Raw genomic sequence first — 27,361 nt, forward strand, 5'->3', positions numbered from 1 at the left:
GCCCTGCATCACCCCAGCGCTCAGCCCCTTTATGATATCACGGCCCCACCCAATTCAGGGATCACAGCCCTGGCTCATCCCTGAAGATGAACATGGCCTGGAAAAGCCTGGAAATCAGAACCGGAGCTCAGCCCCTTGCAATGAATCCTCCCCAGGAGCAAGTGGCAGCACATCAGGAAGAGTGCTGCTGCCACCTGTGTCAATCCCCGGCTCCCAGGACGCTGCAGCGGCACCAACTTCAAACAACCAGTACCCTGTGCCAGAGAAGATCCCCCAGAGACAAAGGTAGGAGAAGTTCCTCTGTCTCTGGGGAGCTCTCCTGAAATGGCTGGTGAGGACTGCAAGAGTTTTCTCATAGCAGCTCACCAACTTCTGCAGAGCCTCCGCTCTATAAATCCAGATATTCCAAAGAGCGCTCATGCTTGTCCCACTGCTCTGGTTTTGACTGCCATGGGGTTCCTCTCTTCCCAAGAGCTGGCACGTGCTAGGTTTGGATTCAAGATGGGAATGCTGTGGTTCAGTCTGGGGTGGTTTGGTTTCTGCTGAGCAGGGCTTGCCCTCTTCAAGGACTTTGCAGTGTCCCTTGGTACAATGCATGTTTTCCTCTGGGAAGGGAGGGGTGAGTGTTGAAGACAGAGGCAATAAATGCATTAGAAAACCTGCACTGTGTCTGTGTCCGTGTTTGTCAGGGGACCATCCACATCCTGGAAGGGGATGATGTAATTTCTATTTTTTAATTTTTTTTATTAATGTATTAACAAGTCAATTTTTATTGTGCCTCACATTTTTGGCCACCTTCGTCTCCAGCTGAGCTTTCAGTGCACCAAATTTCTTGCTGCAGTGGCAAGAAGCATCTCTGTATTCTTCTCCTGACCTTCATTCCTTGTCCTCTACCCATCCCATCCCACCCCAGGGAGCAGGGACCGTCCTGGGGCAGATCCAGGAGGATATCCAGGACCATCCTGACCAGGGATGGGTGCCAATGAGATCCAGGAGGGTTCAGTGTCCAGCTCTAAGTCCTGGGACACCCTGTGCCGTGCTCCCAACAGCCCCGATTTTCAGGAAGGAGCCACAGCAGCCTCCCTGCCATCGATGGATTTTCTTCCAGGAATTCACTGTGGAGCTTGTTTCTGTTTTCCTGCTCTTTCTGAGCTCCTGTCAACATGGCATGGAGCTGGAAGAGGTGGAGAGGAGAAACGTCAGGAAGGAGAAGACAGAAGGAAATTGCTGGGGAAAAGGGAGACACACACCCCTAACGGTGGCTGCAGAAAGCTCCACACACTCCAGCCTGCCCCAAAACCAGGGAAGCCCTGGCTAAAATCCAGGAGAAACACTGCTGAGGATCCAAGGAATCCGAGCCATGATCTGTGTGGAGAGTGTCCCTGACAGGAGGAACCTGAATGGAACCGAGTGAGGCTGGGGCAGGAGGGTCAGAGCGAGCAGAGAAGGGGGGCCCATCAACATCCTAATTTACTGCTCCAGAGAAAGAAAAATTCCCAGCTTTAATTCCAAGGAGGATAATTTAATATCTCCTTGGCACCTGCAGATCTATGACTTGAATCCAGTCATGAGTTTCCTTCAGGTCTCCACCCTTGGGACCAGTTAAACAGATAGTGGGGTTAAACTCTTTCCCACTTGTTAAATCTGGATCCTCCTGTTCCATGAGAAACTTTTAATTGTGTCCCTCAGAGAATCCTTCTGGATCAGAAGTGCTGGTGTGAAATGAACGGGGACAGGGAGTGTTGGGTGAAGAACAGACTAATGTGATATGGGAATGTGTCTCGCTGGGGATCCAAGCCAGCTGAATTTCACCCAGAAAAAAAAGAGGCATTAAGTTCAAGCCTTGGGAAGCATTTGTTTAAGTTATGGCAAAGAGAAAGGGCTTATGGCAGTTAATATGTTAATCATCTCACCCCTTATAAGATTATGTATCTAGAATGTTCCCGGTTCTCTCCCCTGATTGGTTGTTATTTGTTGCAGTATTTTGCATATTTCTAACCCCAGTTTGTGGTTGGACCCATGCCCTCAGGCTCTGCCCTCAGACCTACCCTGTATATTTCTGTGTCTGCCCGTAGTCCTGGTCTTTGCAGTTTGTCCCTATACTGTGCACGGTTTATGGGCGTTGTGCTTATTTTATTTCTCATTAAAGTGTTAATTTTAGGCAGACACAAACTCCATCATACCCTTTCATTTTATTTGCACCTCAATTCCCTGAAGTCAGAGAACCCTAAAGTTTTAAAGGTACTGGTTTTCAATGGGATAACATCCATTTAATTCCCAGAAAGAGGCACAGAATTAGATTTGAATCCAAGTTCAGATTCAGCATGGGAATGTAGGGGACAGCACACCGATGGTTTCCATGTTGCTGAGCAGTGCTTGTCCTGTCCATGGACTTTGCAATCCCCGACTGGACAATCCATGTCCCATGCTCAGCCAGCAAGGAGATGACATCATCACCGTTCCCCTCCTCATCCTCGTGTCCTATTTAGACAAGAATCTTCCTTCTCCTCTGCTCCAGAGGGTGCTCGAGTGCCCACAGGGAGCCCTTTCCTCGCTCCCGTGGAACTGGTGAGGGCTGGGGTGACGCAGGGCCATGATGTCACAAAGGGGTTGAGCTCTGGTGTGATGCAGGGCCATGATGTCACACAGCTGTCCTGGCCACAGCACTGTGACATCACCACGCCAGCCCTATATAAACCAGGCCAGCCCCCGCAGCTGCCAGTGCAGTCACCATGGGACGTGCCATAGCCATGGGTGACGGTGGCGTCCTGATGCCTGCCCTTGTCCTGCTGCTGGCCGCTGTGGCTGTCTGCTGGGCCGGTGGCCACTGGCAACCACGGAGGCGGCAGACGAGGAAGCGCTCCAGGGTTAGGCCCAGAGGCCCATGGAGGAACCGAGCAGCCCCTGAGGCTCCCAGGTTCTCCAGGCCTCGGGCCACCCCTCGCCGGCGGCCAGGTGCTCCCGCAAGCCCTCTGGAGAGCTCCAGCAGCTGCAGTCCCTGCATGGCAGTGGCCCAAGAGCTGCAGGAAGTGATGATCCGGCACTGGGCACGCAATGGGACATCTGTGCCGCTCTTCTTTGGGATGTGGCTGGCGTTGTGGAAAGAACTGGAGAAGCTGATGAGGTGAGGCCACCTGCCCTGCTGTGGCTCGCCCAGCTTCTCCAGAAGCCGCCATCCCTTCAGGAGGCTGCTCCCAGCAAGATTGGACATCGGTGGGAGAGCCTCAAGCCTTGCAAGGATGGCACAGCAGAGAAGACCCGCCATCCGTGCAAGAAGCTCAGGTGGTCAGAGAACGTCCATGGTGCCAGGAGCCTCCGCTATCTCTGACAGCCTCCATCGCTCGGAGAGGCTCAGCCAGACCTGTCAGCCTGCAGAAGGTGCAGAGCCCAGGGACAGGTCTCCCAGCTCCCTTGGACCTTGACAACATGGGCGCATCCCTGACCACTGACATGGCCAGGGAAAGCCCACAGGTCCAAGTGGAAACCCAGCCCGATCCAGGGGAGCCGTCTCAGGAGCAGGGGGAGGAGCAGCAAGTGTCCTGGAGCCAGCAGCTGCAGGACCACAGCTCCCAGGTGACGGTGCTGGATGTGCCAGCTGGCAACAGCCCGTGCCTGGTGGAGGAGACAATTCCCAAGGGAACAGGGAGTTTCCTCCATCTCCAGGAAGCTGCTCCCATACAGCCACCAAATACCAACAAGGCTTCTGTACCAGCAGGTGAGACCTGAGGAGCTGTCTGAGGCTGCCATGGGGCTCTGGAGGGGCATTCCCAGGCCAGGCCAGGGCTTCTGAGAGCAGCCTAGAAGCAGGTCAGAGCAAGGTGGCCGGCGCTGGCTGGGGCTGCTGCACATGCGGACACTTGGGGGGTTCCTGGCAGCATCAGGTCCTGTGATGGAGGCATTGTCTTCTCCTCACAGCCCGATGGCACCTGTGTTCCACTGGAGATCGTGCTGATGGAAAAGGTGTGCTTTGGCTGCCACAGAATCATCCAGCTCCTTGACTGGTTCCAGCTGCCTGACAGCTTCATGCTGGTGATGGAGCATCCGGAGCAATCTTGGGATCTCTTGCACATCCTGCAGGAGCAAGAGTTCCTGAGCGAGGAGGCGGCACGCTGGCTTTTCTGGCAGGTGCTGGAGGCCGTGTGGCACTGCACCGCCTGCGGTGTCCTGCACCGGGACATCAAGCCAGAGAACCTCCTCGTCAACCCGGAGACTGGTGAGATGAAGCTGATGGACTGCGGTTGCGGCACCTTCCTCCAGGAGCGGGCCTGCACACAGTTTGCCGGTGAGCCCAGATCGCAGGCCCTGCTCCCAGTGCCAGGCACTGCACGGCCCCATTCCCTCTTGGGCCACAGGGTGCGGCATTCAGCCGGCTGTTGGAGAGGGTGTGCGGGTTCCTGCCCTTCGAGAACGAGCGTGACATCGTGTTGGGGCAGCTCTTCTTCCCGCAGGAGGTCTCTCCAGGTTGGTACGCGGCCTGAAGCAGGCAGGCTTTGGCAGGTGGCACCGCGCAGCCCAGCCCGGCCCTCCCGCAGCTGCGCGGGACGTCCATGTGCCCTCAAGGGCCGGCTGCAGCAGGTGGCCCGTGGCAGGCTGGGTGTGGCACGCTTGGCTGAAGGAGGGGACGCTTGTCCTGCCGTGCCGCTCTCCCGCCAAGGGCAGCTCCCAGCACACGCAGCGTGGCCCGGCTTCTGCAGGCGCCGGGAGCAGCTGGGCAGGAGCCTTCTGCAAGTGAGCGCCGCTTTCTGCCTTCTCTCCCCAGAGTGCCAACATCTGATCCGCTGGTGTTTGTCCAAGCACCCCATGGACCGGCCGGTGCTGGAGCAGATCTTCTACCACCCTTGGGTGCTGGGTGGCCATTTCTGATGCCTTGGTGCAGCCTCTGCAGCACCCAGTTCCCGTGTCCCACGCAGGACTGAGGGCCCAGGAAATAAAACAACCCAAAACCCACTGCGGGCCTGGAACTTTTGTCCTGGTTAGCAACTTCAGCTAAGGGAACCTCTTAGCAAAAGGGGTAATCAGAGCGTTCCCCTCAGACTTTGTCAAGCTTTTGGTGCCTTTCCTCCAGGTTGTCCCTCAAAATCAGAGGGGGGTGGAGCCTGCACCAGTCCCCCCAAATCGGTGGGAGGCAGAGACTTCTCCTAGGCCCCTCAAAACTGGAGGAGGATGGAGACTATCCCCATGCCCCCCAAACTGAAGGGAGATAAATACCTGGCAACCCAAAGTAAGAGATGGATGTAGCCCAGAGCATCCCCCAAGTCACAGGGGGAAGAGGAGACTGCCAGCCCCCCCAAAGAGGAGGGGAATTGTGCCTGTGCCAGCCCCACAAATTGCAAGGGGACAGAGAACACCCCTGGCCTGGCAGAGGGCAAAGAGCGGCCGGGGGCTGCCAGGATGGTGACAACACTGGCACCCCCCAAATCAGAGAGGGACTAAGAGCCCGCACAGGCTTCCCAGAAGCAGAAAGGGGGCAGCAAATATCCCCTGTCCCCCTAAGTTGGAGGGGCACAGACACAAAAGGCCCCACAAAAAGAGCATGAGGAACCAAGAGCACTGCTGGCCCCACAAGGGTAAGGAGGATGGAGAAACTCCCCATCTGTCTTTGTTTTGGAGGACAGGTGTCTGCTAGGGAGGGCAGGGGCCTCCCCTGGAATGAAAACGTAGACCCCCTCCCTCTATATTATTATAATTCTGAAATCAAGGGGCTTTCAGGCAGAGATCTGAGGATAGGAATAACAGTTCTTTATTAGAATTTATAACCAGGCAAACAAACAACAATAACTACAGCATTAACAGGAAAACAGAACCAGGGGCCCCGTGACAGCTTTCTCGGCTGAGACGAGAAGGGATGGAGGAGAGGCTTTGTTTCACAAACCCCCTCGGGCGGGCAGTCCCGGTGCTCCTGCAGGGCTCTGAGGAACACTCAGCTGGAACAGCAGGGATGAGCTGAGATCCTGGGCCGGTGGCTGAGGTGGATCAGCAGCTCCGCGGCGGTGCCTGGCACTGCCACACGTCCCGGCAGGACAGGGGGTGCGAGGCCACCAACAAAGAGGGGAGAAGGAGAAGCAGCAGCAGCTCCGTGTGAGTGATGGCGAAATTCCCTTCTCCCCACCGCAGCAGCTCTGCACCCAACGTGTCCTTCTCCGAAGCTGAAGAAAGCCCCCCAAACTGTCCCCGCTCTCCTCTTTTCCTGCCCCCCTTCCCTCCCTGGGCCCAGCCAAACTCTTTGTCTTTTGTCAATCACCCAGCAATTACCCACAGTTAGGCTGTCCCCACAACTAATGGGTAAAAATTCCACAGGCAATCCGGAATTAAAAAAAAAAAAGACACCTAACCACAAACACCTGCCCCTGGCAATGACCTGAGATGGGATTGAATATAACAAAAGGGCCATGGCCAGACCCTCATGTTCTTTGATCCCACATCATGTCATTGCCATAGGCAGGAAAAGGTACAGGTGTCTCCCCAGCATGGATCACAGGGAACATGGATCACCAGGTCTCTGCCAAACTTGAATTTTCCAAGGGGGGATGAAGCTGGAGCAGTGCACAAAGCTCTTTCTGTACTTTGGGGCATTTGCAGAGCTTCCCTTACTGGTGCTGCCGTTGGTGTTGGGTCAAGCTAGATCTCCAGGTGAAGCTCTTCCCACACAGGGGACACTCGTAGGGTGTCTCCCCAGTGTGGAGGCGTTTGTGGATGTTGAGGCTGGAGCTGCGGCTGAAGCTCTTCCCACATTCCCCACACTCAAAGGGCCTCTCCCCAGTGTGGATGCGCCGGTGGGTGATGAGGTGGGAGTTGTGCTTGAAGCCCTTCCTGCAGTCGGGGCAGCGGAAGGGCTTCTCATCCGTGTGAATCCGCTGGTGCTCGAGGAGATGGGAGCTGGTCTGAAACCTCTTCCCACACTCGGGACACTCATAGGGCCTCTCCCCAGTGTGGATCATCTGGTGGATGGTCAGATGGGACCTCCGGCTGAAGGTCATCCCACATTTCTCACACTCATAGGGCTGTTCCCCGGTGTGGATCCTCTGGTGGCAGATCAGGCTGGAGTTCCGGCTGAAGCTCTTCCCACATTCCCCACACTCATAGGGCCTCTCCCCAGTGTGGATGCGCCGGTGGGTGATGAGGGTGTAGTTCTGCTTGAAGCCCTCCCCACAGTCAGGGCAGCGGAAGGGCCTCTCATCTCTGTGAATCCGCTGGTGCCTGAGGAGAGTGGAGCTCCTCTGAAACCTCTTCCCACACTCAGGACACTCGTAGGGCCTCTCCCCAGTGTGGATGCGCTGGTGGATGATGAGTTGGGAGCTCCAGCTGAAGCCCTTCCCACATTCCCCACACTCGTAGGCCCATTCCCCAGTGTGGATCATCTGGTGACAGATCAGGCTGTTGCTCTGGCTGAAGCTCTTCCCACACTCCAAGCACTTGTAGGGCTTCTCCCCATCCTGAAGCTGCTCATGGACCACCAGCTCAGAGCCCTGGCTGGATCTCCGGCCGCCTTCCCGGCACAGGGTGGGTCTTTCCTCCTCAGAGCACCCTAGGCAGGGTTTGGAGCCCCTCCTCCTGCGGGATCTCTGGGGATTTTCCTCCCCATTGGATTCCTGTGCCTTGGAGCTGCTCAGAACGGCCTCTTCCATGAGCTTCTCCTGTGGGGATTTGTCCTCCCTGGTCTCCATCCTCAGCTCCTTGTCTGGGGGAGGAAGGACAAGGAGAGGATGGGATTTGCCTCCGTGCCAGAGGGAAGGGGAAGGAGATCCCCCCAGTGCGTCCCCGGCAGGACGGCGTCGGCAGCGGGGTTGTCCTGCAGCCGGGAGCCAGGCTGGGCTGGGAGATGGAGCAGGAGAGAGGGGGAAAGGGGCACTGACTTCCTCCTCACCTGCCTGGGTGTCCTGGGGCATCTTCCTCTTCTCCACAGCCTCCTCCTCCATCCAGCCAAGGTTTGGGAATGGGAAATCCTGGTTTGAGGAAATACAAGGGATGAGGACATTGAGTTTGCAGGTCCCTCTGTCCAAGCTCATCTCTAGAAGTCACCGGACATCTGGGGTCCATAAAACCTCCAAAAAACACCAAGATTCAGCTCTGAAAATGCCTCCCAGGAGTTCCCCATCTCTAGTCTCCCCTGTCTTCAAGGAGAGAAGGTTCAAGGGTTCCCGCTTGTCCCAGCTGCTGGGAGTCACGCTTGTACTGGGGACAACCTGTCTGCTCAGTCCCTACCATCCCCAGGTTGCTGGGAGTGCCAGGAATCCAAAAAGTTCCCCCTGTTTCCATTTCCCCACTTAGGGATGGTGAGACCCCCCAATGTCCCCCCAAGTAGGATTTTCCACTCAGCTTTGGAGTTCCACATTCTCCAAACATTCCCCCCCTGCAAAATAAACCCAACCCAGGGACCCCCCCAGGATATCCGGGCAAAGCTCCCACTCCCCCATCACCTGTGGGATGGTGGGTGATGATCCCACAGGAGGGGGCTATGAATTCAAGGAGTGCTCAACCTTATGGTTCCTTCTCCTTTCCCTGATCCTCCTTTGTCCCTCCTCTTTCTCCCTCTCCTCCCCTTCCATCCTTCCTCCTCCTCTTCCTCCCTAACCCCACCTCCTTCTCCTACTTCCATCCCTTCTCTCTCTCCTTCTTCCATCCCTCCTCCTCCTCCCCCAGGAGCAGTGACACCCTCGGTGCCCCATTCCCAAACCCCTCACAGCCCACGGCAGGAGCGGGGATGGAGCCGGGACAGGTCGGGATGGGCAGCGCGGGGCTCTCCGCTGCTCCCACCCGCTGGGGACGGGGGGAACCCGGCCCGGGGAAAAGGAGAGGGAAACTGGGAAAACTGGGGGCTGCAGATCCAACCTGGGGCTGGCTGGGGACCCTGGCTGGGGACTGCCAGCCCTTGGGGCTCCTCTGGGGAGATGTGGGACCGGGGAACACAGAGAGGGCTGGGGGATCCCAGGAGTGGCAGCACTGGCAGAGACTGGTTTATACTGGGATCATCCTGGCAGTGGCTGAGATTGCACTGGCTGTGTACTGACATCATACTGGGATCATACTGGGATCAGACTGGCAGTCAGTAGGAGCCTCCAGGGGGCAATTGAGACCAGGTTGTCAGGAACTGGGAATATGCCCTGCACTCCCCAGAACCCCGGGATCGCCCCCCATATGTCCCATGTGTCCCCCAGACCCTTCAGGATCCCCGAGTGCCCCCTCAGCGCCCGTTCGAGGCCCCCCAAAGCGTCCCTGGATCCCTGAATGCTCCCGACCCCACAGATTCCCCTTCCAGCCACTGCTGGGAATTCATCTCCCATCATCCCACAACACAGTTCCGCGCCCAAACCTCCTGCCGTGCCCCGCGCCCTAAAGAGCCCGGTCACAGCTCCCCAGGTTCCCCCCAAGTGCTCCCGAGCCGTGTACATTCGCCCCGAGCACCTGCAGCTCGGACGCAGAAGTGTTCTCCAAGCGCTTCCCCACACCGCCGAACGCGCCTTCCGAGCCACTTCCGGGACTACAGTCCCATCATGCTCCGCGGCGCCCATAGAGCGCTATTCCGGGCGGGACTGCATCTCCCGTCATGCCCCGCGCCTTACCGGAACCTATTGGCGCTGAGCCTCCAACTCCCGTGATGCTCCGCGGCCCCATTAAGCCTCATTATACTGGCGCCTACAACTCCCATCATCCCCCGCGACCCAGAGATTCCCCGTTACAGCCCCCCAAGTGCCCGCCCGGACCCCGAAGGGCCCCCAGATTCCCCTCCCTGACCTCCAAGTGAACCCCTGGACCCCCAAGTGCTCCCCCGAACCCCGAATTGTCTCACAGAATCCCTAAATGCCGCTCCAAGTGCCCTCCCGGCTCCCCATGTGTCCTCCAGACCCCCAGGTTGTCTCTAAATTCCCTCCCCAGACCCAAAACTGCCCCAAATGTTCCTCAGAAAAGTCCCCATGGACCCCAAAGTGGTCCCTTTTACCCTGTCTGAGAAAATGATAAAAATGATGATCAAAGGACTAAAAATAGGAATAATTAGCATAAAGAGGGAGAAATAGTGGTCAATTAATTAATGAACGGAAATGTGCTACTTTGAACCAAGGACCGATAATGTTTTTAGTTGCTAAAAATGTAACAATTCTTTTATATAAATATAAAAATTAGGTTATAAAAATACAGAATAATAGTATTATAAAAATAAAATTTTATTTTTATTAATTAATTAGATTTTAATTATAAAGAAAAATTATAAAGAGAAATGTTCTCAATGCTTTGGGATGTCAGTCCCAGGTGGGCGATGTCAGACATGCTGAGGCTCGGGGTGAGGAGCAGGTTGTCCAAACAGGGGCAGCTCACAAGGGGCTCATTCTTCTCTGTGACCAGACCTCCTCAGGAGACATTCAGCATCAGGATTGTAAAGAGTAAATCGTTACCCCCTGATCAGTACACAAAGATGTTTTACAGTTTGAACAGTAGAATGTTGTCACCGTAAGGTGCCTTCTTTGTTAATATAGCTCATGTTGTGTCATGTTTGGTAAATACCAATGTTGTTGTAACAGCCTTCTTTTTAAAATACTGTTATAAATGAAATTAGAATTTTGACAACTAGGTCCCTTGGGTTAATGGCAGTTTAATTAAAAATGAATACAATTTACTAAATTGAATAGTAATGTGGTATAAAAGAATACAGTTTAGTAAAATACTACAGTCTAATAAAAATTAAAATGTATATATATAATCTGCTGGTAATTAAGTATGATTAAAGCATAAGCAAAACTGACCAGGGTACAGAGGCTTCCCACCCTGCCTCAAGTTCAAAACAAAGCACTTCAAGCTAAACTTATATACTGTATCCTTATACATATTCCTTAATGTTTCCTCTAAGTTCCCTCTTATTTCAAGGTTTTCTGACTTTACATCACTTTTCTTCACGGCACATGCCTCACTTGTTGTTAGGGGGTCTTCAGTCTTCTTTTGGTGGTCTTTTGGTGAAGGCTTCTCCTCTTCCTTGTTGTCCTTTGGATAACCTTACAGGTTTGTGCATACATACTGAGCATTGTGTTATGTAAGTCTATTAATTAGCCTTATGTTTACTAATCTTTAGGCCCAATGCCTAAATTTGTTCTAATTTTGGTCCATCTCAAGGCAATTTTGGTCTTGAGACACCATTTATCTTCTAAACTACATCCTGTACCTTAATTTTGACATGTAACATCTGCAAAGGGGTACATCTGCTTTGTAACACTGATTCTTGATTGTTTCAAATAAGAACTTTAATAACAGTTACAATTTAGTTAGCACGAACCAATTCCATTTATTACAACTGCAAATACCCCTTATATCCCTTTTTATTAGTTTCCATGCTAACTGCCTTGCTTTCTTCCTTGCTATGGATAAACTTGTATTTTCTCAATTTCTTCTTTTGCTAACTCAATTGTTTGGCCTGCAGATCAGCTGCTAAGCCCATCCACATTCAGCTCTTAGTCTTCAGAGGGAAACTTTGAGCACAGTGAGAATCTCGCAGTGTGCAGGAGGGTCCCTGTGTGCCAGCTGCAGCTGGGGCCTCAGCCATCTCCTCTCTCAACATGCTCCCCTCTGCAGCTTCACAGGAAAGGCCAAACACCTCCCTCAGGGACACCTGCACCACACATTTCACATCTCCATGCCCATACGTGATGTCCCTGTCACAGCTGCATTACCAGCTTGCTGCTGTGCAGATGCTGCCACCACCCAAAGCAAGGCCCTGTGTCCCTGAAGGGACCCGCCCTGCTCTGTGGCCTGGACTGAAGGTGGGTCCCTCCTGCCAGGGCAGGGCCCAGCACAGCTCTTCTGTTCCAATAAAGAGATGGAGCTGTCACCCCAGTGTCTGGCTGATACCACCAGCAAAGCCCACACAGCACCAGCCCTGGCTGAGCTCCATGTCCAGGAGCAGGCAGGGCTGACCCTGGTGTGGGCAGGCAGGAGCCAGGCAGGGGCTGCTGTGACCAGAGGCAGGGCCCCAAGGGGCTGGGGGAGTCTGTGTTGAGCATCCCTGGGCTGAGGGCACATTTCCTTCAGTGGCATCACCTGGGCCTGGACCTCCTCCAGTGCCATGCCCAGGAAAAGAGGCAACCATCAAGAGCATCTCCTGGGACAGCGCCTGACCAGCAATGTCAGCAGGCAAAACCAAGGTTTTGTTTAGCAATGACCCTTTGATGAAGTCAAAGATTCACAGTCAGAGCAGTCCTCTAGTACAGATGGGAGTACACTTGGGGCAGACATCTAAGGCCATGAGGTCACAGAAGGCTCTGGGGTGACAGCAGGCTGAGGTGACAGCAGGCTCTGAGGTCACAGAGGTCCCAGAGCCCCGTGGTTGCCCAGCACCACAAGGACCGAGCAGTCAGTCCTTGACCACGACTGTTGTGGCAGCAGCGGCGGCGGCAGCAGCGGTGCTGACATTGGGACAGCGGTGTCAGGACAGTGGTGGCAGCAAGAGCTGCAGGACTGGCAGTGGGCAAGGCACCATGGCCTTTGCTCTGCGCCTCCTCCTCCTGCTCCTCCTGGCAGTGGCCCTGCCTGACAGGGCTGCCCAGGCTGCTCCATGGCGAGCAGGGCGAGCAGGTGAGCCTGCAGCCTCGGTCCCCTTTCCCAGGACAGTGCTCCCTTCTCCCTGGGAAGTGTTGGGGATGGTTTTCCCCAGGGCTTAAGGGAGGGTTTTCTCTGTGGGAGGGACAGAGGCCTCAGGGGCCCTGGGCTGGTCCCACTGCCCCTCCAGGGATGTTGCACAGGGCCTGCAAAGAGGGTGGAGAGTGACCAGAGCCAGCCCAGAGCTCCCCAGGCCCCTCTGCAGCTTTGGCCATGTCCATTGACATCTGACACCCACAGCCTTACCTGACCCCCTTGCAGTGCCCAGTTCCCTAAGGTAGAAGGGGGTCCCAGCACACCATGGAATGGTTCTGATCTGTGCTTCCTTCCAGATGAGGGTGGTAGGAAGGCTTCTCAGGCAGCTTGGCTTCATGAAGATTTTCTCCCTCTGGAGCCCCATGCAGGTATGTTCTCACTGTCCCAACAAGGAATAAACACTGACAACCTGTCACGAACCAGGTGACAGAAGATTCTGTGGCTGTTGAGTTACAGGTGTGTCTGCAGCGAGGACATTTCAAGCTCCTTTTCTGGTTGCTGCACGCAAGCCCAGCTCCCATCGCAGGGGTGAGTGGTGTGTCCCTGCTGATCCCACAGGCTGAGCCCTGGTTCTGTGGGATCCATTCATCTGAAATGGAAATACTTTCTGTTAAGATCCTCCTAGAGGGAGGAACAAACCTACAGGAGACAAGAGGCTGAGTGATCTGGAGAGACGCCGTGGTGGGTCCATGTCCCTCAGCCTTTTCCTGAGACTCAGCAGCCGGGGGCTTTCTCTGCACATCTGGACACGCCGTGCCCGGCACAGCAGGAAGGGATCCATGGCAGCCTCACTGCCCCTCTGCTGCCTTCCCAGCCTGCAGGGCTGTTTCTCAGCCTGGCCTGGCTGCAGCTTCTCCCCAGCCTCTGCAGGAAGGCATTTGGCATCAGCTGTCAGGGAGCCCAAACTGCAGCACGGGCCATGCACACCCTGAAATCCCCTGCAATTTCCCAGTCTTGTGGTAGATGTGGCTGGCCTGGCTCCAAAGTTTGGATGCCTTCCTGAAACTTACCCATATCTTTGACAACTATTGCCTCCTGAAGATGCCACCTTCATGTTGGGGAACAAACAGCCCCACCTGATGCATGTATCCCTCTTCCTTTCTCCAGAGACGGAAGGAGAGGCTGCGCTGAAGGCAGCGTTTCCCGGAGGAAGCAGTGGCCCATGGGCAGCCTCTGCTGCAGGAAGGGAGGCCATGCCAGGCACAGTCACAGTCCCAGGAGGTGATTGCTGTGCCCCTGGGCCTGAGCCCTGCTGAGGCTTGAGCTGCCATCTCTGCTGCTTGGCAGTGTGGGCACAGCCCGGACAAGACCAGCACAGCCCAGTGGAATTATCCCCAGCAGACTCAGGGCACTTGGCTACTGAGCAGTCCTGCTGGGGTCCCTCCATAGGAGACAGGTCCCAAAACCTGGCAGCAGCTGCAAAGGGGTGCCCATGGTGGGGAATAGGCAGAGGGGGAGGGCAAGGCTCCACTGTATCCTGAAAGAGCCTGGCCCAGTCCCTATGGGATGGGAGAGCTGTCCCAGCAGAACGTGGGCAGGAGGGAGGGAGGGCCTGAGGGACAGTTGTGGCACTGCCTGCTGTAGTTCTTCCCCATTGCTTTTACAATTCTTTCAGCTGTGGCAGAGAGAGGGCCCCAGTGGGGCCTGGGCTGCTCCAGCCACCTCTCCCAGGGATGCTGCACAGGGCCTGCAAAGAGGGTGGAGAGTGACCAGGAGCCAGCCCAGAGCCCCCAGGCCCCTCTGCAGCTGTGGCCATGTCCACTGACATCTGGCACCCACAGCCTTAGCACAGCTCCTTTGCACTGCCCCGTTCCCTAAGGTAGAAGGGGATCTCAGCACACCATGGAAACAGTTCTGATCTGTGCTCCCTTCTAGATTTGGAACTCAACCTCATTTATTTGGAAGTGCTACTGAATGATACTTTGAATATCTTGGAGAATGCTGGAGGCAAGTTCTTCTATTCCCTTTACTGACAGAACACAAAATGACAAGGTGGCAAGAGCATTTGCCATATCTCTTAACATAATCTCAGGCTTGATGGGTTCTGGAAACCTCACCCTGCTCCCTTCTAGAGCCCTGAGGGATCCCACAGGTCACTGCCAGTGGGAAGAAGGAGCATTTAGCTGTCAATCTTCTTCCCGTGTGTAATATCAGTGTCTCCTTCCATGTGCTCTGTGCAGCCACGGAGAAGAGCAGAGAGGGAAGGGGCCAGGCCCAGGGCTGTGTCCCGGGGCTGTGCCTTGCATGGCTCCTTTGCCAGCCCCAGGGAGCCTGAGGGTCTCCTACAGAGCCACGAGAGCTGTTCTGTCCTACCTCTTTTTTCAGCCAAGCATCTTGCTGAAGGTGATCTGGCTTCCCAACCCACACCCAGGACTGAGGCTCTGGAAGATGGTGAGGGTAGGTGAAGGCCTTTCCCCCTGGGAGAGCTGCCAGCTCAGAGCCCAAGGCTTGGCCAGGAGAGCATCGCTGCAGGTGCCAGGACAGAGCCGTGCACGTGTGTGCCCTCGCCCTGCGTGATCCTCTCACCACTCCTGAGGCTCAGTGCTGCCTGTTCAGATCAGAAGAGATGACAGAAGCTTCTGTGGCTGTTGAGTTACAGGTGTGTCTGCAGGGAGGACTTTCCCAGCTCCTGGGTTGGTTGCTGCACACAAGCCTGGCTCCCGTCACAGGGGTGAGTGGTGTGTCCCTGCTGACCCCAAAGGCTGAGCACTGGCATTCTGGGATCCATTCCTGGGAAATGGAATTATTTTCCTCTAAGGTCCTCCAAGAGGCAATACCAAAGCTACAGGAGTTATGAAACCCCATGAGCCATCCAAACCCATGAGGCAAATGCTGAAGAAAATTCTGCAGGAAGGACAAGGTGGGTCCATGTCCCTCAGCCTTCTCCTGAGACTCAGCAGCTGGGGGCTTTCTCTGCATATCTGGACACGCAGTGCCCAACACAGCAGGAAGGGATCCATGGCAGCCTCACTGCCCCACTGCTGCTTTCACAGCCTGCAGGGCTGTTTCCCAGCCTGGCCTGGCTGCAGCTTCTCCCCAGCCTCTGCAGGAAGGCATTTGGTATCAGCTGACAGGGTTTCCAAACTGCACCATGGGCCATGCACAGCCTGAGATCTTGTAGAATTCTCTGGTCTCCGGGTAGATCAGAAATGGCAGCTGTTTGGAGAAAGGAGGGCCCTGGCCAATCCCAAAAGTTTATATGATTTCCTGGTCCTTAACCAAGTCTTTGGCAAGCATTGCCTCCTGAAGATGCCACCTCCCCAGTGGGGAATGCTGCCATCTGATCCAGCTGTCCCTTTCTGCAGAAGTGGATGGAGAGGCTGTGCTGAAGGCAGCGTTTCCCGGAGGAAGCAGTGGCTCATGGGCAGCCTCTGCTGCAGGAAGGGAGGCCATGCCAGGCACAGTCCCAGGAGGTAATTGCTGTGCCTCTGGGCCTGAGCCCTGCTGAGGCTTGAGCTGCCATCTCTGCTGCTGGGGAGCGCCCACCCTTCAGGGATGTTGCACAGGGCATGGAAAGAGTGTTGAGAGTGACCAGGAGCCAGCCCAGAGCATTTCAGGCCCCTCTACAGCTTCCTCCATGTCCACTTATATCTTGCTCCCATGGTCTTACCCAACCCCCTGGCAGTGCCCAGTTCCCTAAGGCAGAAGGGCGATCCCAGCACACCATGGAATGGTTCTGATCTGTGCTCCCTTCCAGATGAGGTTCCCAGGAAGGATTCTCCATTAGATTGGCTGCATAAAGTTTTGAAGCCCTTGGAGCCTCCTGCAGGTATGTTCTCAGTGTCCCATCGAGGAATAATCATTGACAACCTGGTAGGAACCAGGTGACAGAAGCTTCTGTGGCTGTTGAGTTACAGGTGTGTCTGCAGCGAGGACTTTCCCAGCTCCTTTGCTGATCACTGCCCGCAAGCCCGGCTCCCATCTCAGGGGTGAGTGGTGTGTCCCTGCCGTACCCACAGGCTGAGCATTGCTTTTCTGGGATCCATTCCTGGCAAATGGAACTATTTTTTGTTAAGGTCCTCCGAGAGGGAAGAACAAAGCCACAGGACAGAAAGAATCACTTGAGTCACACCATATCCTGAAAGAAATAGAGAAGGAACTGCTCAAAGGGCGTGGAGGGTGCATTTCCCTCAGCCTTTCCGGAGATGCAGCAGTCAGGGGCTTTCTCTGGACATGCCATGCCCTGCACCATGGGAAGGGATCCATGGCAGCCTCACTGCCCTGCTGCTGCTTTCAAGCCCTGCAGGGCTGTTTCCCAGCCTGGCCTGGATGCAGTTTCTGCCCAGCCTCTGCAGGAAGGCATTTGGCATCAGCAGACAGGCTGCCCAAACTGCACCATGGGCCATGCACACCTTGAGATCCTCTGCAACTTCCTGGTCTCTGAGCAGATCAGGAGAGGTGGTGGTTTGGACAAGAGAGAGCCTGGGCCTTTTCCTGATCCTCTTCCATGTCTTTGACAAGCACTGCCTCCTGAAGAGGCCACTTCCCTGCTATGTGATGGTTCCATCTGATCCAGCTGTGCCTCTTCCTTTCTCAAGGGATGGACAGAGAGGCTCTATGGAAGGCGGCATTTCCTGAAGGAAGGGAGGCAATTGCAGGCACGGGCCCAGGCACAGGAGGTAATTGCTGTGCTGGGCTCAGCCCTTGGTGGGGCTGTGTGCCAGCAGCTCTTCCCACAGGGCCTCTCCTTGCACAGCCTGGCAGCAGCCAAAGCTGGAGGCACCTCGGCTTCCAGGCCTCTGGAGCTCATTCCCAGCCCCTGGGAATCGAGATTCCTGCACCAACATCCATCCCACTGCAGCTGCTCCTGGAGCTGGCCCTAAGCATCCAGAGGCCCAAGGCACAGGAGCAGCCCCGAGTGGGAGCCCTGCTGTGAGCCCAGGGCCACAGCCAGCCCTGGCTCCCAACTGGGCAGGGGCTGCACTGGCCCCTGACAGGGCCTGGCTCTGTCCCCTTGGGCTGGGGGAGCTGTCACGGAGCAGGGAGGGTCAGGGGTGGCAGTGGCTGCTCAGGGATGGGTTTGGCCCGTGTCCCTGGAAGGAGCCACTGCCCAAGCAGCTGTGCTGTCCCTAGGTCCCTGTCTCAGCTTTCTGGGTTTTATTGGGTGGCACAGGCTGTGCCAAGGGGTGCCAAGGTACCTGCAGGCCCCAGCTCTGAGGGAAACAGGGAATATCCTGGACATACCCACCATGCTGCCAGCTCAGCAGTGGAGCGCAGCACGGGCTCACACTGCCCATTGCTCCCACAGATGCAGCCGGCACAACACGTGTTCCCAATTCCCAGAAGGGCATCAGGAGAGGTTTCTGTCAAGAAACACGCTGTTGGCTAGAATTAATGGCAGGCCTGCTTTGTTTGGTGCTTGTCTTCATTTTATGCTGTGTTGGAATCTGGTATGTCTGGAAGACAAAACGGTGAGTGTTTCGTTCATTTTTCCCTCAAACAGCTTCTTTTGAAAGTCTGTTGTAGAAAAGAAACATTCCCAGTGAAGCTGCTGTGGACTTGTGGCTAGTCCTTGGTTGCCCAAATAACTCTGCTGAGAGTTCTGCTGCTGCCCAGGGCTTTCATTGGCCTCTTAATTGCTGGGCCATGTCCTGGGGAGCCCGCTGGGGCTGCAGCCAGTGCTGGCTGCCACTGAGGCTGCCTGGCCAAGAGCAGCCCCAGGAGCAGCGGGCAGAGGCAAAGCAAGGTGGGCAGGAGAAAGAGGGGGGACGAGATTGTCCTTGACAGGCAGAGGTGCTCTGGGGCCTGCTCCTGGCCAGGGACCCTGCCCAGAGCCATCCCCTGCTCTCCAGGGCCTTGAGGGGCAGCTGTCCAGCTGGGCCAAGCTGTGCCAGCAGCTGCAGCCGTGCTGGGGAGCCTTGGCAGCTCTGGGCCCTGCTGTGCAGGAGGGTCCCTGTGTGCCAGCGGCAGCTGGGGGCCTCAGCCACTTTCTTTCTCTACAGGAGCGCCTCTGCACCTCCAGATGTCCGGCCAAACAGCTCAGTGTTGTGAAAAATGAGGTTCACGTATTTTTCTTATAGAATTTAAAGGTTTAATGAAAAGATAACTAGAAGCTAAAAATAAAGTATACAGATACAGCCGGGTGTCTCTGCATTCAGCCAAGAGAGCACACCAGACTAACAAAGGATTGTCCCTTAAAAACAGAATCCTACTACATATCCATAAATTCTCATGCATATTCATACATTCTTCTTAGGATCTTTTGTGTTCTTCTGTTTAGTTTTCTCTTGCCCCCTTCCCAATAGATCAATCTTCTTGGCGCCAATGAGATTTACATTTCCTGATAACAGAAACGCAATAAATTCCTCCCCCAGAGTTCTGGTCACTGCTGTCTTCATCTGGATAAGATAGTTTCTGAATGTAGGGGGCATCTCCAGCTATGTTTTGCAGTCTTTGGGTTATACAAGCTAAAGTAGTTTTTGTTTTAATACTATGCCAAAGCTTAACATATATGTATTATACCACTACTTCTAGGTTTCATCAATAACAGAAATAAAGGAAACCATATTAATACAGCTAGATTTTCTAATCTTATACATATAACATTCCTTATAATATTTGCAAAAAGCCAATAATATGATATGCATTTATAACAGTGTGAATGTAAATCACTACACTCAGTCAGGGAGAACTGCACCTCTCTTCCTGAGTCTCCAAGCCCGTGTCTGTTTTCCTTGCCAAAGCTGCGTTATCAGCTTATTGCTGTGCGGCCACCACCCAGAACAGGACCCTCTGTCCCTGAAAGTGCTGGCCCTGGTGTCTGGACAGGACTGAAGGCAGGACCCTCCTGCCAAGGCAGAGCTTGAGCAACACCTTTGGGCTTCTGCTCTGGGGTCTGGCTGGTACCAGCAGCACTGGCACAGCTGCTTGGCTGGCCACAGCCTTGGCTGGGCAGGCAGCAGCCGGGCTTGGGGAACCCACCTTGTTATCTTTGTTTTTATTTTTAAAAATTAGAAATTTTTTAGAAACATTTAGAATTATTTTAGTAGGAAGTAATCCCCAAATGTTTCTTCCCTTTTTCCATATTAATAACATAGTTTTCAAAGTAGTTTTAGAATTCTGGAACATTTTTTCCACTTCTGCAATTAAACATGAAGTTGAATTTAATTGGTAATGTTTACTCTAAGAGCGATTAAGACACCCTGTTGAGGGTTAGGTGTCCCTTTTCTTTTTAGTTCTGGCTTGCCTGTGGAATTTTTACCCATTAGTTGGGGAGACAACCTACCTGTGGGTACTTGGTGGGTGCTTGACAAAAGACAAAGAGTTTGGCTGGGCCCAGGGGGGGAAGGGGGCAGGAAAAGGGGAGGGTGGGGACAGTTTGGGGGGCTTTCTTCAGCTTCGGAGGACACTGGGCGCAGAGCTGTTACGGTGGGGAGAAGGGAATTTCGCCATCACCCAGATGGAGCTGCTGCTTCTTCTCCTTCTCCCCTCTTTGTTGGTGGCCTCGCACCCCCTGTCCTGCCGGGACGTGTGGCAGTGCCAGGCACCGCCGCGGAGCTGCTGATTCACCTCAGCCACCGGCCCAGGATCTCAGCTCATCCCTGCTGTTCCAGCTGAGTGTTCCTCAGAGCCCTGCAGGAGCACCGGGACTGCCCGCCCGAGGGGGTTTGTGAAACAAAGCCTCTCCTCCATCCCATCTCAGCCGAGAAAGCTGTCACGGGCCCCCTGGTTCTGTTTTCTTGCTAATGCTGAAGTTATTGTTGTTTGTTTGCCTGGTTATAAATACTAATAAAGAACTGTTATTCCTATCCCCAGATCTCTTCCTGAAAGCCCCTTGATTTCAGAATTATAATAATTCAAAGGGAGGGTGTGTACATTTTCATTCCAGGGGAGGCCCCTGCCCTCCCTAGCAGACACCTGTCTTCCAAAACAAAGACAGATGGGGAGTTTCTCCATCCTCCTTACCCTTGTGGGGCCAGCAGTGCTCTTGGTTCCTCATGCTCTTTTTGTGGGGCCTTTTGTGTCTGTGCCCCTCCGACTTAGGGGGACAGGGGATATTTGCTGCCCCCTTTCTGCTTCTGGGAAGCCTGTGTGGGCTCTTAGTCCCTCTCTGATTTGGGGGTTGCCAGTGTTGTCACCATCCCGGCAGCCCCCGGCTGCTCTTTGCCATCTGCCAGGCCAGGGGTGTTCTCTGTCCCCTTGCAATTTGTGGGGCTGGCACAGGCACAATTCCCCTCCTCTTTGGGGGGGCTGGCAGTCTCCCCTTTCCCCTCTGACTTGGGGGATTCTCTGGGCTCCATCCATCACTTTTTTTGGGTTGCCAGGTATTTATCTCCCTTCAGTTTGGGGGGCCCGGGGATAGTCTCCATCCTCCTCCAGTTTTGAGGGGCCTAGGAGTAGTCTCTGTCTCCCACCGGTTTGGGGGGACTGGTGCAGGCTCCACCCCCCTCTGATTTTGAGGGACAACCTGGAGGAAAGGCACCAAAAGCTTGACAAAGGCTGAAGGGAATGCTCTGATTACCCCTTTTGCCCAGAGGTTCCCTTAGCTGAAGTTGCTAACAAGGACCAGACTCGCCAGCCCACCGTGGGTTTTGGGTTGTTTTATTTCCTGGGCCCTCAGTCCTGCGTGGGACACGGGAACTGGGTGCTGCAGAGGCTGCACCAAGGCATCAGAAATGGCCACCCAGCACCCAAGGGTGGTAGAAGATCTGCTCCAGCACCGGCCGGTCCATGGGGTGCTTGGACAAACACCAGCGGATCAGATGTTGGCACTCTGGGGAGAGAAGGCAGAAAGCGGCGCTCACTTGCAGAAGGCTCCTGCCCAGCTGCTCCCGGCGCCTGCAGAAGCCGGGCCACGCTGCGTGTGCTGGGAACTGCCCTTGGCGGGAGAGCGGCACGGCAGGACAAGCGTCCCCTCCTTCAGCCAAGCGTGCCACACCCAGCCTGCCACGGGCCACCTGCTGCAGCCGGCCCTTGAGGGCACATGGACGTCCCGCGCAGCTGCGGGAGGGCCGGGCTGGGCTGCGCGGTGCCACCTGCCAAAGCCTGCCTGCTTCAGGCCGCGTACCAACCTGGAGAGACCTCCTGCGGGAAGAAGAGCTGCCCCAACACGATGTCACGCTCGTTCTCGAAGGGCAGGAACCTGCACACAACAGCAGCATGCCCAGGGACCAGATGGTCGCCCCATCGCCGTGGTAGCAGCGCAGGCCGATCCACTCGGGCAGGCAGTACGTGCATGTTCCTAGGGGAGACGGGTGGCACTGCTCAGGCGCAGGCTGCTGCCTTCCAGAGCCTGGTGCCAGCCTCCTGCCAGAGGCAGGGGCTGCAGCCGTGGCCACAACTTCCCCCCAAGGCCTGCCCGCCTCCCCCTGACAATGGGCCAAAGCCAGGGATCCATTCTGCAAGGCTGAGAACACCAGCGGAGCAGCCCAAGGCCTTGTGGGCCTGCCAAGCCGAGGACCCAGGGCCCGGCTTTTGCAGCCCCTTTCTGTCGGCAGGGCCGGCAGCCGGCTCCTGGGGCACAGCACCTGCCCCGTGCCACAGGGCAGCCGGCAGCCGGCTGAATGCCGCACCCCACGGCCCAGGAGGGAATGGGGCTGTGCAGTGCCTGGCACTGGGAGCAGGGCCCGCGCTCTGGGCTCACCGGCAAACTGTGCAAAGGCCCACTCCTGGAGGAAGGTGCCACAACCGAAGTCAATCAGCTTCAGGTCGCCAGTCTCCGGGTTGACGAGGAGGCTCTCTGGCTTGATGTCCCGGTGCAGGACACCGCAGGCGGCGCAGTGCCACACGGCCTCCAGCACCTGCCAGAAAAGCCAGCGTGCCACCTCCTCGCTCAGGAACTCTTGCTCCAGCAGGACATGCAAGAGATCCCGAGATTGCTCTGGACGCTCCATCACCAGGATGAAGCTGTCGGGCAGCTGGAGCCAGTCAAGGAACTGGATGATTCTGCGGCAGCCAAAGCCCACCTTCTCCATCAGCACGATCTCCAGTGGAACCACAGGTGCCATCGGGCTGTGAGGAGGAGACAATGCCTCCATCACAGGGCCTGATGCTCCTCTGTGGCTGCAATGCCCCTGCCCAGGATGCCCCAGCACCGGCCACCTTGTTCTGACCTGCTTCTAGGCTGCTCTCAGAAGCCCTGGCCTGGCCTGGGAATGCCCCTCCAGAGCCCCATGGGAGCCTCAGACAGCTCCTCAGGTCTCACCTGCTGGTACAGAAGCCTTGTTGGTAGTTGGTGGCCCTATGGGAGCAGCTTCCTGGAGATGGAGGAAACTCCCTGGTCCCTCAGGAATTGTCTCCTCCACCAGGCACGGGCTGTTGCCAGCTGGCACGTCCAGCACCGTCACCTGGGACTGTGGTCCTGCAGCTGCTGGCTTCAGGACACTTGCTGCTCCTCCACCTGCTCCTGAGATGGATCCCCTGGATCGGGCTGGGCTCCCACTTGGACCTGGGGGCTTTCCCTGGCCATGTCAGTGGTTAGGGATGCACCCGTGTTGTCGAAGTCCAAGGGTCCAAGGGAGCTGGGAGGCCTGTCCCTGGGCTCTCCACCTTCTGTAGGCTGACAGGTCTGGCTGAGCCTCTCTGAGGGATGGAGGCTGTCAGAGATAGCGGAGGCTCCTGGCACCATGGATGTTCTCTGACAGCCTGAGCTTCTTGCACGGATGGCGGGTCTTCTCTGCTGTGCCATCCTTGCAAGGCTTGAGGCTCTCCCAAGGATGGCCAGTCTTGCTGGGAGCAGCCTCCTGAAGGGATGGTGGCTTCTGGAGAAGCTGGGCGAGCCACAGCAGGGCACGTGGCCTCACCTCATCAGCTTCTCCAGTTCTTTCCACAACGCCTGCCACATCCCAAAGAAGAGCGGCACAGATGTCCCATTGTGTGCCCAGTGCCGGATCATCACTTCCTGCAGCTCTTGGGCCACTGCCATGCAGGGACCGCAGCTGCTGAAGCTCTCCAGAGGGCTTGCGGGAGCACCTGGCCGCCGGCGAGGGGTGGCCCGAGGCCTGGAGAACCTGGGAGCTGCAGGGGCTGCTCGGTTCCTCCATGGGCCTCTGGGCCTAACCCTGGGGCGCTTCCTCGTCTGCCGCCTCCGTGGTTGCCAGTGGCCACCGGCCCAGCAGACAGCCACAGCGGCCAGCAGCAGGACAAGGGCAGCCATCAGGACACCACCGTCACCCATGGCTACGGCACGTCCCATGGTGACTGCACTGGCAGCTGCGGGGGCTGGCCTGGTTTATATAGGGCTGGCGTGGTGATGTCACAGTGCTGTGGCCAGCACAGCTGTGTGACATCACGGCCCTGCATCACACCAGAGCTCAACCCCTTTGTGACATCACGGCCCCACCCAATTCAGGGATCACAGCCCTGGCTCATCCCTGAAGATGAACATGGCCTGGAAAAGCCTGGAAATCAGAACCGGAGCTCAGCCCCTTGCAATGAATCCTCCCCAGGAGCAAGTGGCAGCACATCAGGAAGAGTGCTGCTGCCACCTGTGTCAAGCCCCAGCTCCCAGGACACTGCAGCGGCACCAACTTCAAACAACCACTACCCTGTGCCAGAGAAGATCCCCCAGAGACAAAGGGAGGGGAAGTTCCTCTGTCTCTGGGGAGGTCTCCTGAAATGGCTGGCGAGGACTGCAAGAGTTTTCTCATAGCAGCTCACCAACTTCTGCAGAGCCTCCGTTCTAAATAAATCCGGATATTCCAAAGAGCGCTCATGCTTGTCCCACTGCTCTGGTTTTGACTGCCATGGGGTTCCTCTCTTCCCAAGAGCTGGCACGTGCTGGGTTTGGATTCAAGATGGGAATGCTGTGATTCAGTCTGGGGTGGTTTGGTTTCTGCTGAGCAGGGCTTGCCCTCTTCAAGGACTTTGCAGTGTCCCTTGGTACAATGCATGTTTTCCTCTGGGAAGGGAGGGGTGAGTGTTGAAGACAGAGGCAATAAATGCATTAGAAAACCTGCACTGTGTCTATGTCCATGTTTGTCAGGGGACCATCCACATCCTGGAAGGGGATGATGTAATTTCTATAATTTCTTTTTTTAATGTATTAACAAGTCAATTTTTATTGTGCCTCACATTTTTGGCCACCTTCGTCTCCAGCTGAGCTTTCAGTGCACCAAATTTCTTGCTGCAGTGACAAGAAGCATCTCTGTATTCTTCTCCTGACCTTCATTCCTTGTCCTCTACCCATCCCATCCCACCCCAGGGAGCAGGGACTGTCCTGGGGCAGATCCAGGAGGATATCCAGGACCATCCCTGCCTGGGACGGGTGCCAAGGAGATCCAGGAGGGTTCAGTGTCCAGCTCTAAGTCCTGGGACACCCTGTGCCGTGCTCCCAACAGCCCTGATTTTCAGGAAGGAGCCACAGCAGTCACCTGACCATCCATGGATTTTTCTTCCAGGAATTCACTGTGGAGCTTGTTTCTGTTTTCCTGCTCTTTCTGAGCTCCTGTCAACATGGCATGGAGCTGGAAGAGGTGGAGAGGAGAAATGTCAGGAAGGAGAAAACAGAAGGAAATTGCTGGGGAAAAGGGAGACACACACCCCTAATGGTGGCTGCAGAAAGCTCCACACGCTCCAGCCTGCCCCAAAACCAGGGACAGCCCTGGCTAAAATCCAGGAAAAACACTGCTGAGGATCCAAGGAATCCGAGCCATGATCTGTGTGGAGAGTGTCCCTGACAGGAGGAACGTGAATGGAACCGAGCGAGGCTGGGGCAGGAGGGTCAGAGCGAGCAGAGAAGGGGGGCCCATCAACATCCTAATTTACTGCTCCAGAGAAAGAAAAATTCCCAGCTTTAATTCCAAGGAGGATAATTTTATATCTCCTTGGCATCTGCAGATCTATGACCTGAATCCAGTCATGAGTTTCCTTCAGGTCTCCACCCTCAGGACCAGTTAAACAGATAGTGGGGTTAAACTCTTTCCCACTTGTTAAATCTGGATCCTCCTGCTCCATGAGAAACTTTTAATTGTGTCCCTCAGAGAATCCTTCTGGAGTAGAAGTGCTGGTGTGAAATGAACGGGGACAAGGAGTGTTGGGTGAAGAACTGACTAATGTGATATGGGAATGTGCCTCGCTGGGGATCCAAGCCAGCCGAATTTCACCCAGAAAACAAAGAGGGATTAAGTTCAAGCCTTGGGAAGCATTTGATTAAGATGTGGCAAAGAGAAAGGGCTTATGGCAGTTAATATGTTAATCGACTCACCCCTTATAAGGTGAATTTCTAGAATGTTCCTGGTTCTCTCCCCTGATTGGTTGTTATTTGTTGCATTATTTTGCATATTTCTAACCCCAGTTTGTGGTTGGACCCATGCCCTCAGGCTCTGTCCTCAGACCTACCCTGTATATTTCTGTGTCTGCCCGTAGTCCTGGTCTTTGCAGTTTGTCCCTATACTGCGCACGGTTTATGGGCGTTGTCCTTATTTTATTTCTCATTAAAGTGTTAATTTTAGGTGGACACAAACTCCATCATACTATTTCATTTTCTTTGCACCTCAATTCCCTGAAGTCAGAGAAACCTAAAGTTTTAAAGGTACTGGTTTTCAATGGGATAACATCCATTTAATTCCCAGAAAGAGGCACAGAATTAGATTTGAATCCAAGTTCGGATTCAGCATGGGAATGTAGTGGACAGCACACCGATGGTTTCCATGTTGCTGAGCAGGGCTTGTCCTGTCCATGGACTTTGCAATCCCCGACTGGACAATCCATGTCCCATGCTCTGCCAGCAAGGAGGTGACACCATCACCGTACCCCTCCTCATCCCCGTGTCCTATTTAGACAAGAATCTTCCTTCTCCTCTGCTCCAGAGGGTGCTCGAGTGCCCACAGGGAGCCCCTTCCTCGCTCCCGTGGAACTGGTGAGGGCTGGGGTGACGCAGGGCCGTGATGTCACAAAGGGGTTGAGCTCTGGTGTGAAGCAGGGCCGTGATGTCACACAGCTGTCCTGGCCACAGCACTGTGACATCACCACGCCAGCCCTATATAAACCAGGCCAGCCCCCGCAGCTGCCAGTGCAGTCGCCATGGGACGTGCCGTAGCCATGGGTGACGGTGGCGTCCTGATGCCTGCCCTTGTCCTGCTGCTGGCTGCTGTGGCTGTCTACTGGGCCGGTGGCCACTGGCAACCACGGAGGCGGCAGATGAGGAAGCACCCCAGGGTTAGGCCCAGAGGCCCATGGAGGAACCGAGCAGCCCCTGAGGCTCCCAGGTTCTCCAGGCCTCGGGCCACCCCTCGCCAGGGGCCAGGTGCTCGCAAGCCCTCTGGAGTGCTCCAGCAGCGGTGGTCCCTTCATGGCAGTGGCCCAAGAGCTGCAGGAAGTGATGATCCGGCACTGGGCACGCAATGGGACATCTGTGCCGCTCTTCTTTGGGATGTGGCAGGCGTTGTGGAAAGAACTGGAGAAGCTGATGAGGTGAGGCCACCTGCCCTGCTGTGGCTCGCCCAGCTTCTCCAGAAGCCACCATCCCTTCAGGAGGCTGCTCCCAGCAAGATTAGCCATCCTTGGGAGAGCCTCAAGCCTTGCAAGGATGGCACAGCAGAGAAGACCCGCAATCCGTGCAAGAAGCTCAGGCTGTCAGAGAACGTCCATGGTGCCAGGAGCCTCCGCTATCTCTGACAGCCTCCATCCCTAAGAGAGGCTGTATGGCACTGCACGGCTTGTGGCGTCCTGCACAGGGACATCAAGCCAGAGAACCTCCTCGTCAACCCAGACACTGGGGACCTGAAGCTGATGGACTTCGGTTGCGGCACCTTCCTCCAGGAGTGGGCCTTTGCACAGTTTGCCGGTGAGCCCAGAGCGCGGGCCC

General features: G+C 55.5%; 3 protein-coding genes and 1 pseudogene across 6 annotated transcripts; 2 read left to right on the plus strand and 2 right to left on the minus strand.

Moving 5' to 3' along the window:
* Nucleotides 1-3,951: 3,951 nt before the first annotated feature.
* LOC147647117 (serine/threonine-protein kinase pim-1 pseudogene) lies at nt 3,952-6,262 on the plus strand (annotated as a pseudogene).
* Nucleotides 5,717-9,482, minus strand: LOC147647118 (uncharacterized). The gene is made up of 3 exons (XM_086872478.1): nt 9,403-9,482; nt 7,865-7,943; nt 5,717-7,678 (listed from the first exon to the last, which is right to left on the minus strand). The coding sequence occupies exons 2-3, from the start codon at nt 7,914-7,916 to the stop codon at nt 6,588-6,590; spliced, it is 1,143 nt and encodes a 380-aa protein (XP_086728604.1). The 5' UTR covers nt 7,917-7,943; nt 9,403-9,482; the 3' UTR covers nt 5,717-6,587.
* A 2,802-nt stretch (nt 9,483-12,284) lies between these two features.
* Nucleotides 12,285-18,928, plus strand: LOC147647119 (uncharacterized). Of its 4 annotated transcripts, none has more exons than XM_086872466.1 (14): nt 12,285-12,555; nt 12,912-12,983; nt 13,072-13,143; nt 13,723-13,836; nt 14,491-14,562; nt 14,941-15,012; nt 15,215-15,286; nt 15,374-15,475; nt 15,921-16,028; nt 16,313-16,384; nt 16,473-16,544; nt 17,154-17,234; nt 17,864-18,026; nt 18,558-18,928. In XM_086872466.1, the coding sequence occupies exons 1-14, from the start codon at nt 12,459-12,461 to the stop codon at nt 18,604-18,606; spliced, it is 1,218 nt and encodes a 405-aa protein (XP_086728592.1). In that variant the 5' UTR covers nt 12,285-12,458; the 3' UTR covers nt 18,607-18,928. The 4 variants fall into 4 exon arrangements, 3 of the variants coding, with proteins under 3 accessions (XP_086728592.1, XP_086728594.1, XP_086728595.1); XR_015281634.1 differs by lacking the exon at nt 15,921-16,028 and adding an exon at nt 13,231-13,296 and having other exon boundaries at nt 12,335-12,555; nt 16,632-17,234; XM_086872468.1 differs by lacking the exon at nt 15,921-16,028 and adding an exon at nt 13,231-13,296 and having other exon boundaries at nt 12,335-12,555.
* An 891-nt stretch (nt 18,929-19,819) lies between these two features.
* Nucleotides 19,820-22,562, minus strand: LOC147647120 (serine/threonine-protein kinase pim-3-like). The gene is made up of 3 exons (XM_086872407.1): nt 22,199-22,562; nt 21,698-21,796; nt 19,820-19,860 (listed from the first exon to the last, which is right to left on the minus strand). Exons 1-3 carry the CDS (start codon nt 22,560-22,562, stop codon nt 19,820-19,822), a joined length of 504 nt encoding a protein of 167 aa, XP_086728533.1.
* Nucleotides 22,563-27,361: the final 4,799 nt, after the last annotated feature.

This window comes from Cyanistes caeruleus, unplaced genomic scaffold (assembly GCF_971803275.1).
Source record: "Cyanistes caeruleus unplaced genomic scaffold, bCyaCae1.hap1.1 HAP1_SCAFFOLD_65, whole genome shotgun sequence".
Classification (NCBI taxonomy): Eukaryota; Metazoa; Chordata; class Aves; order Passeriformes; family Paridae; genus Cyanistes; species Cyanistes caeruleus.